Source organism: Cystoisospora suis (assembly GCF_002600585.1).
Source record: "Cystoisospora suis strain Wien I chromosome Unknown contig_5787, whole genome shotgun sequence".
NCBI classification, from domain to species: domain Eukaryota; phylum Apicomplexa; class Conoidasida; order Eucoccidiorida; family Sarcocystidae; genus Cystoisospora; species Cystoisospora suis.
In genome coordinates this window covers 1-9,663 of record NW_027158577.1, presented here as the reverse complement: position 1 = coordinate 9,663, position 9,663 = coordinate 1, and the positions used below count along the sequence as shown (strand labels likewise).

At 54.5% G+C, this 9,663-nt stretch overlaps 2 protein-coding genes across 2 annotated transcripts; one reads left to right on the top strand and one right to left on the bottom strand.

The window, feature by feature from the left end:
* Nucleotides 1-878: 878 nt before the first annotated feature.
* CSUI_009581 (uncharacterized protein) lies at nucleotides 879-5,842 on the top strand. Its single transcript, XM_068069695.1, has 4 exons — nucleotides 879-1,228; nucleotides 1,539-1,945; nucleotides 2,644-3,824; nucleotides 4,551-5,842. Exons 1-4 carry the CDS (start codon nucleotides 894-896, stop codon nucleotides 4,671-4,673), a joined length of 2,046 nt encoding a protein of 681 aa, XP_067918330.1. The 5' UTR covers nucleotides 879-893; the 3' UTR covers nucleotides 4,674-5,842.
* Nucleotides 5,843-6,502: 660 nt separating this feature from the next.
* CSUI_009580 (uncharacterized protein) lies at nucleotides 6,503-9,643 on the bottom strand (the record flags this gene model as incomplete). The annotated part of the gene is made up of 3 exons (XM_068069694.1): nucleotides 6,503-7,020; nucleotides 7,311-7,471; nucleotides 8,254-9,643. Coding segments are annotated over 3 exons (1,581 nt in total), but the record flags the coding sequence as incomplete, so codon positions are not given.
* Between the last annotated feature and the right edge of the window lie 20 nt (nucleotides 9,644-9,663).

The window sequence follows — 9,663 nt, the reverse complement described above, 5'->3', positions numbered from 1 at the left end:
CTAATGAGGTTTCCTGTCCGCTTGCATGTCGGCCGACTGGCGCATTGCTTGAAAGCGGACAGGAAACCTCATTAGATTATTTCAGCTGCTCTCGCGAAGCAGCGTCGGCTTTGACGGGTATCTTACGCAGCTCGCAGACACGTCGGTCTCGTTCTGCTCTCTGCGGTGCTACGGCGGAATTAGTTTTATGGACGCGCCCCCTCCACTTCTTTCCAAACGGCAGAGTGCCCGTGCGATGAGGTATAGAAGCAGCACGGGAAACCCCCTCACACAGGCGAGTAGAGCAAAGTGCTGCTAAAAATAGTCGCGCGCAGCGAGCGGCCGTGGACTTGCCGGGACAACCCCCGGCCCCCTAGCTAGCGAGCAGTTCTCGAAGACGCTCCCCGGGAGAGACACCTCTCTTTCCCGGAATGGCGTGGCTTTTCTCAGCTAACACAAGGCACTTACGTTTTGTTTTTCGCTTTTTCCTTTTTAGTTGGTCCTGCATGTGGTCGATGATTGACCGTAATTCAAACTATTCCGGCGGCCCTGTCATGCAGTAGAAGCAATCAGCTCAGCGGCAGTCTCACGACCATCGCATCAATGTACCGTCACGCTGTGGCATTAAAGTCGACTCGATACGTATCGTTTTTTCTTCTGGGCGTGTTTTCAATTATTGCTTGTATTCTGACCGTCTTGAGTTGTACGGAGATCGGATCGCATGGCGGAGGCGGCGCTCAATCGCTTGAGTCTGAGCGCGTCTTGTCCCCCCGCAGGTCCAGCGGCGCATCTGGAGTTGACTACACCCCAACAGCAGAGCCGGCCTGGCACTCCTTGTTGCCCGTCCTGTTCCGTAGACTCCACTACATTTCGCGAGTCTACGTCTCCTAATTTTTTAGATCGCCGCGGTCATCATGAATGTAACAGATCCTCATGGCAGATCGACTGTCTCTCGACCGTTCGCGACGCCGTCCACCGGAGAAAAAACCCGGCAATTTCGAGCGACAGCATGCGGGGCTGGCTCTGGTTTGAATCGAAGCAGCTTGCAAGGCCAACAAAACTCTAACCCAATGAGGCGGAACGTGCTTCCTGCCTCTACCTCGCCTAGCTCGGATTCTCCTGGGCACTCGGCAGCTCTACAGCAGCCAGAGGTCGTCGCGCAGCTTCTGGAGTGCTTGCCATGGCGAGACCGGCGCACACTCGCAAGAGTTTGCAGGTCCTGGAGCGAAGCGGCAGATCAGAATTCGAGGTACAATTTCAAGGGTGCCCTTTGATGCTCACGAAACCCGGATAGCCGGTTTAGTAGAGACCAGACCGGATGAGGGGTACAGTGCTAGGAACTCCAGTCAAACCCATACGTAAAAGCAGACGCTGCCCTGCTGCATGGACCTGGGGAAGCGCATAGCCGCTGTTAGTCTCTTAGGACCTGTTACATGCTTTTCCAGCGTTTTGATCTCGTGGTGGACGCACGATGAGGCGGAGTCCGGATCTGCTCGTGTCTTCTTTCGCTTGCAGTGGTACAGTTTTTCGCTTTCTTTCGCTGCCCTCTCTCTTTTCAGCTGGAGAGACGTGGACGCAACGTTCACAGACGGAAAGACTGCACTGCTGCGCCTTGCTTCAAGCGGCAGACAGCGACTATGCAACCGCTTTCCCGGTCGTCTCACTCAAACGACCCTCCCCTTCAGACAGCGCCTCCCACCGTTTCTGTGGATTTCGAGGCTCCAGCTGTCAGTGTACTCCAGCCAACAGGCGGCAGAGCTTCTCTCCCTCCTTCTTTTTCCTGGGACGAAGTCAAAACGGAGCGGGTCACGGCGTGCTCGGACACAAGCTGGTCATTTCAACGCAGCGGAAGATGGTTTTTCTGCCCAAGAGGCAGACAGCCCGCCTTCCTTCTCCCTTCCCTTGTTGCAGAGACTCGATCTCTACCGCGGTCTTGGTCCCCCTGATTCCTGTATCTTTCGCATTGGTGAGCTCCGTGCTTTCTTCCAGCCATTCGGCTGTCTGCAGTGTTGGTTTCCGAGTTGCGATTTATTATGTTACAGCCCTGGATCTCGAGGGGAGTCCTGGTGACACGTGTGACTCTCTACGTGGATACCATGGATAATGTGGGGGCGTTTTCCCACTGCTCTGTCTTAGCATGCCGAGGTGCCGAAGAGCATATCGGCCATGAAATCCTCCCCTCGGCGGGTTGTATGGGGCTGGGGCGTTGTAATTAATTGAGGTCAAACTTCACATATGAAGGTCCTCAGCGTGTTGCTGGTTCACTCCTTGGTCTCTGCAGGTTGCTGTCAAGATTCCGTTTCGATCCTAGGTAGACTAGATAGAAGACACCAGGGTGAAGCAAGTCTCTCATGCATAATGAATGTAGTGTGAGGCATAGCACTACCGATAATAGTCAAAAGTACATATTTCAGGGGAAAAGGTGCGCCGCTGAACGCGTGACTCCCGAATAGTACCGCATTTTTTGCATTCTGCCGCCAACCGCCTCTGAAAAGATCGGTCCGTCTTTTTCTTGGTTTCTAGTTGCCGCATGAAGTGCGCGTGTGTTAGTTCAGACACCCGGAGGCGTGTAGACCCATCAGGAACAACGCAGATAACTGTGTGTTCTTGCAGCTCACACGTGATGCTATATTTCCGTCAGGCGTTCTGCTCGTTTGTTTCCAGAAACTCCCGTCCATATTCTCACTGCTCTTCCCTCTCCTACGCCTACTCAACATCTTCCCGAGACTCTGGGAGTGGAGACATTCTGTGATGCCTCTACTGTTTGCGGGTCGTCTCCCTGCACGTCCTCCACGGGGACTGGCCCTTCATCCCCCACCCGGTCAGTGCCTCTGTCTCCACCGTGGTCGGCGGCCCAAGGTCATGTCGTTGATTCCCCCGTCTTCTCTGGCTTTCCTTCTGGATCCTCTCGTCGAGATTCCGTGTCTTCAATGAGCGAGATTGCTCTTCCAGAATCAAGGGTCGTGTGCCAGTCTCTTTCACCTCAGACATCTTCCTCAGAAGCGGTTGCCTCATTGAGCGACCGTCCTTCCTACGGGTGCTCATCATGCCTCAGCGGAGCAGCACTCAGTGAGTCGGGATTCGGCGGGCCGGCATCTCAAACGCCCCCACTCCTCTCAGCCCCATCCACGAGCCCCGTAGGGATTCTTCCACAGGCTTGGGTCCCAGCAAGGCATAGCCGGCTGTGTCCCCCAGAACTCGAAGTAGATATGAGAGCTCAGTGCGCGCAGCCGGCTGACTCAAAGGATGCTTCGTCGCTTTGCTCATCTCGACTGGACGAGGAAACACCAGGGCTTGCCAGCTTGGCGTTTTTAGAGTGTTTGGTGCTTGAAGTCCCGTTACCCGCAGTGCTGTTGCAAGGTCTCTGCGGGCGACTGCCTCGGTTACGTCATTTGTGTGTCACCCAACTAATGCCCAACAGTCATGTGAGAGGCCAGGCGAGAGGATCTGTTTCTTTCGAAACAGAGGAAACAGAAGATTTGGAGAGGATTCATGCCTTGGAAGACTTCATAAGGACTCTCCCGCCTCAACAACTCAGGACCCTGTGTGTGAATTTCTCCTGTGTATCTACACCATCGAAACTGTTTGGGGCAGGGGGACACGATGTAAGCCAGGGGGAGGAAGAGTTCCTCGATGAGGAACCGCTGGAAGGAGAGCTGTGGGGAGAAGTAGTTCAAAGAGCGCAGAAAGCAGCAGCGTTAAGTCCGGCCTCCTTGTCAAGTGACTGTGAAGGTTTGAGGGGTGGAAGATCAGGGAGAGGACGTCTGAACTTTTTGGAAGAGGACGGAGACGATCTCATGGAACTTCTTGCTGAGAAGCATCACGAGAGTTTGCAGTACTTGTGGGTGAGTTAGCCGAGAGTACACACTTAAGTATGTCGGTACAAGCCGTCGAAGCTCATGGGTCTGTACACGATTGTTCTCGAATCTACTGTATTCTGCACTCTACCCATTGTACTGCCTATGCCTGTTAGGAACGCTCAGGATAGATCCTACGTACGTTTTTGACGCTGAAGAGTCCAGTTTGCACCTTTTCTTCGCTCAAGAAAGGGTTTGTCGTTTGCGGTGTGATATGGCACAATGTTGCTACGTGTCTTTAGGCTTTTTTTCGCGACGTGTGTGAGGAACGAATTGGCCAATTTGGGCCAGATAATCTTCCTTTTGTGTCGTGTTCTGGAGTCTTTGTCGCCCCCTTATGGTTCAGCCTCCGCTAAATGTAGCAACATGCATGATGTCAAGGACGTTCCTACCGCAGCAGGGCTCCATGGCTTGTTTCTATCCCGCCTGCAGGCCGTCGCTCCACTGCGCACTATGGCATCGCCTGACATCTTTCTAGTGAATCGAATGAGTGTCAGGTGTACTGGGGAGAGGGCTATGTGGGATGACTGTGTGTTTAGGTTTGTCGGTAGATTCCAGCAATCCTGAGTTTTGGTGTTGGGAGCACGCATGTTACGGGTGACAGTCAAGAGAATCGGAGCGCGCAACCCGTCATCTCCGCACTTGTCTTTGGTCCAATACTGGTTTAAACGGCCGTGTTACGTACTACTCATTCGCGTCGGTTTTTGTGTGCAGTTCGCAGACATCCCCGCGTCGTACGCGAAGCTTCACAAGTTCCTTGCACGCTGCAGGCAGCTCTCTTCCTGGCATCTTGCGGGCTGGGCCGCCCTCATGGCTGCCGCAGGCGGTCTGTCTTAATCGTGTCGAGCTCCAAAAAGCGCTGTCCTCATGCATAAAATCCTTTGTTGTAAATTGTCTCTTGCGCCAGGGGGTGTTCAGGTCGTCACCTTTCTGTTTTACTCTTTCATTCATGAGTGTGAGAGAACGAACCGCCTGAGGAGACAAAGGCGCAAAACTTCTGAAGTTTGCTTTTCAAGAAACTGTCCGCTGTCCTACTGGGCTCTGTTTGAACCTCCGTTGCGTTGCGTCCAGTACAGGATGGTTCTACTTTTACATCGCGTGGGCATGCGTGCACGACTGTAATGTAACAGCGTGCGTTCGCATGTTGAGTCTTCGCAATAGCAACCGTACCCCCCATACGCAGGCATCCTTTCCCCAGAAACACGTGTACAGATGTTTGGGAGCCCACCGGCTTTTGCCATCCCGGCTAGAGACCGCTTCTCTGGTCAGGTCGGTATACGGGCTCCACGGTTTCTTTGGGCCTCCGGGCGTCTCGTCCGCCGAGTGTGTGGGGGATGCTCCGGTTGTGGGAGTTGCGGAGAAGGGCCGCAAGTAGTGCCCGGACAGGAATAGGAAGTGTCTTAACAAGACAGACTGCATCGTTCAGACCCAATGAGGACTCTCCAAATTGTGTCAGCGACAGAGTGTCTGGGCGGACATCCAAGCTGATCTTGTCGGTGTGATTACAGTCTGTAGACAGAAGACAGGTGTGCTTCTCACAGAGTGCCCGTGGTGCTGATGGCAGTCATCGCATTACAGATGACGGGGTCTCAGTCTGTCTACTTCGAGTGCACGGACGACGCGTGCCTTTTCTCTCGTCTAATATCATTAGTGAGTATACTCGTCGTGCGTATCCTTGTGTACGCTGCTGCACTCCGTCCTAGTACCACATGGGTAAGGACGGACAAAAGGGCTGTTCTTTCGACGTGTTCCTTCTCGGTGTTCGAGTGGCAGCTGTCTTGCGCGAAAGGGTATGCTCGCCCGTACTTCAGCAGGAAATTGGTTTTTGTTCTAAGAGGGACAGTATGGGTTTCGAGGAGAACACCCGACACTGCCAGAATAAACGTGCGTCGTTGCTTCGTGAGGTGACGACTGTTTTATTGTGCTGGGTGAGTGGTCGCTTGTCACGGTTCTAAAAAAGGAACTTTTTTTTCTCCCGATTTGCCGTTCTGAACTTTTTTTAAAGTCAAGTGCGTGAGCCGGATTCTTAAAGTCGGTGCCGACCAGGAGTACGAATCTGCTCGGCGGCCCTGAGGACGATTGCCGGGCTCCATCAGCCTGACATGCCAACCCGTGGAAGTTGTGGAAATCGTCACATGCTGCGTCTTTCGGGTACGCAGTCTTCCTTCAGTACAAAGACTGAGCAAGGCTTGAAAAGCCTCAGTGTCACGTTGATTTGGTTAGACGCGTCTTCGTCGCCACAGCAAAGACAGACTCAAGCCTTGCAAACCCGGCCAAAGACCCCGAGGCATCAACTACGGGTTTGTTGAGACGGGACCTACCCACTTGGAATGCTGACGGCGCACTGAGCGATCCAGGCAGCACTCGCGTAGTACAGGGTTTAGGGTGGCTCGCGTAACTGCGAGAAAGCAAGAGCAGACTCCGTCACAGTATCTAGCGTGCGGTAGCTAGTAAACCTGAGCAGAGATGTTGCGGATGTGTACAAAGCGGACAACTTTCAGGACAGCAGGCCGGAAAGAGGAAAACAGCCCACCGCCTCCTCGTCTCTCGAATGCGCATAAAATTGTGCCGCCGTCATGTGCCGAGGAATTGTAGGAATCCGTCGACCACTCAGCTAGCGAAAACCACAGTCTGGCCACCCGGCCGTCGGCCCAGGGGAGGGCAATCAGCTGAGCAACGCTTTACAACTGGTGCGGCTCCTTCTAGGGCAGTTACCCGGACAACGTTCATACACCTTTACAAATCTTGTACAGTTCACCTGTTGCCACTGTGAGGCGACGAAAAAGGGATCAGCTCCAAGCCAAAATGACTCATAACCACACATTTTGAAACGATACACTTGGATGACAGCACGCGTCACATCGGACGCCCAGTGCTTCTTGTCACACGTAGTCGGGTGCACAGTCAGTCCGACTGAGTGTTAAAGCTGCATACAAGTCAGTTTTATCTTCTTCACACCGCTGAACTTCAAGGAGTGTCTGCCGAGGAAAACGGCCAAAGCGAATTCCAGTTGACAAGGGCCAAGATTCGGTGCAGTGGCTTATACACAAAGAATTCACTGGGGGTGGGCTTCCCAGCTTTGCAGTGAAATGGAAAGCGCCTCGTCGTCATTCGTGTGCGACCCTCTATCGCTTCAGTGTGGCTTGGAAGCACTCTACGCGGTTACCGGGGTCGGCATCTCTGACTGCAAGTACAGAAAGGAAAAAAAAAGAAACAGGCATCGGCGGTCACCCCATGGAGTGGCAAAGTACAGTGTATGACGCATATCTTCGCACCGGCTTCTGAGCCCACGAAAGCTATAACAGTCCGTGAGAAAATCGTCCGGCGGTAGCCATAGTTTCTGCGGGGTAGCAAATTCTGTCGAGTCCCGGGTCTACATAGTGCGTCGTGGCGAACCGTTATGGCGTCGCCGCAGCCGCGAACTGCAAGTTAGGTCGCAGCCTATTCCGTGGTTTGTTGGGTTGCTTAGCCTACCGAAACCCGAACTTCTAGGTTGGCCACCATAAGTGAGGTGTCGCCCTTTCCTTCTGGAAAGCATGCAAACATCACGACGAAAACACCTTCTTCTTCGCCAGCTTCTAGCCGGCTCCGGTGAACGCCTGGTGGTTTGGGATCATCTGCGGAAGGTGCTATTTCTGTAAAGACAGGGAGAGACGATGGAGGCCCATGCGTAGTGGCTGAGGCGACTTCATCCGTGCGCACGACATGAGCATCCCGTTCATCTGAGCATGTCACTGAGGACCGCGGCGGCAAGACATTTACGCCTGTCTGGATGTGCACTAGTGAAAAAAGACCAAGCAAGAACCTGTTCTTCAGAAGGGAGCTTCCATGACATATTTCGATGTTCCTGAAAGTGCCTACATGCCGAAGCACGCAACCGCGTACGGGCTGGACTGCCCAGTGGCTGCTCCTGATACCTTTGTTGCGAAGCTAAGGAGCCAGGTGATACATTACGACAAATGAAGCCCAAAGTACACGAGGATCAAGATGCTTGCGTCCAGGCGAGATGCTACTGAGCCAAGCGGGGTCCCTCGCTGAAGGAACTTCAGATCCACGCCAACATCAGTTGTAACTGTCTAAGTGAAACGTTCGGTTGCTCAAATCTGCAGTGTTCGGTAAGAAAAATGGAGTGAAATTCTTCCCCTGTAGGTGGCGGTCTTCAAAAATGTCGCGCGGCAGAGTGTTGTGCTGCTTCAAGGCGGTCTGCACCAGCGACCTCTACACCAGCGGACCCCGGTACTCTTCCCTCAGTTTTCACTGCGACGGGTAGTTGTGAGTGTAGCGCTCCTCAGTTTTGGTGCGAACAGGTGACACACACTACATCGGCCCTGAGCGCCCCTAGTATCGTTGTGACGCAGTCAACGGTTTCCTGATTTAGATACGCCTGCGGGCTCCAACCTGAGACGTCACATCTTACCATGCTTCGTCGGCCGGCTGGCCTTGAGGGACGAGGACACTCGTGAAAGGCCGCCTTCCTGCAGAACCACCGCTTGTGTGTTTCGCGTGTCCGTTGACAAACCCCTAAGTTCCTTTGGTCTCTTTCTGCGGTTCTCACTCGAAGTGCTCTCCCGAGAGTCGCCTGCCCTGGTCTGTACTGCCGTCACGGTTTGTTGAAGGTCTTGCGGGAGGTCTCTGGCTTCAGGAGGCTCTAGCACCGACGACGACTCCAGTGTCGAACTCTGAGATTGTGCGGTTGCTGGGGTGCTCGGAGACTGCGCAGATTCGACACGTATGAAGGAAGCTACGCCTGCTGTCCTGCTCATCCCATCAACAGGTGCCCGGGGCCTGGAGGGTTCCGCGTTGTCTCTACTTTCTTCCGGGAAATCCTGTGGCGTGTGCCGAGCTTGGAGATAGTTAAGTTGCTGTCGCGCCCGCTCGAACTCTCTGCCCTCTCCTATATCCGGCAGGTGAATCGGAGCGTAAGTGACGATCTCTACCTTGCAAGCAGGACAAATCGAAGGCAGAAAGAGGGGAGCGGAGCCATCCCTGTTCTCCACTTGGGCAGCGATGGCAGCGATGAGTTGGTCTATAACCGTTGGGTTGAAGATAATGCCTTCTCTATTCAGTGGCGTGTCTGAGCTCCCCGCGCTGGCAGCCCGATCTACATTGAAGAACAGCCCTTGTAGCGGCGAGGCAACTACTGCGGCGCTGTCCTCCTTGTGGCCTGCCGAGTGCGGTGGAAGCCCTTCCGCCGTCTGTTTCCTCGCGGGCCCATCCGTTTTCCTGGGCGGTACTAGTGCGGTGCCTGTCTCCCTCGGAGCACGAGTGTCTGCAGAAGGTGACGACGAAAACGCTACCGCGACACTAGGGTATTCGGGCTTTCCTGCTTCCATCTCAGGAGAGGGCTTCTCCGCTGCCTCGTCTACGTCCCTGTTACGAGCCACTCCGTCTCCGCGATCCTCGTGCCGCCTCTCGTGTCCCGCTTCCTCTGGAGATTCGCTCCTTTCTGTGTCCGCCTCAGAAGGCGCGCCCAACGGTGAAATGCCGCCGTCCGTGTCAGGCGACGCTTCACCCTCACTGGCCTCATCCTGCGTCTCCTCTTCCCTCACTTCCTCCGGAGATTCGGTCCTTTCTGTGTCCGCCTCGGAAGGCGCGCCCAACGCTGGGCTCTTCACGTCCCCTCCAGGCAACGTTTCACCCTCACTAGCCTCATCAGGCTCCTCCTCGTGTCCCACTTCCTCCGGAGATTCGCGCCTTTCTGCGTCCGCCTCGGAAGGCGCGCCCAACGCTGGGCTCTTCACGTGCCTGTCAGGCGACACTTCCTCATTAGGCTCATCGCGCTTCACTCCGTGTTCCACTGCCTGTGGGGAAGTGTCGCCTGACAGGC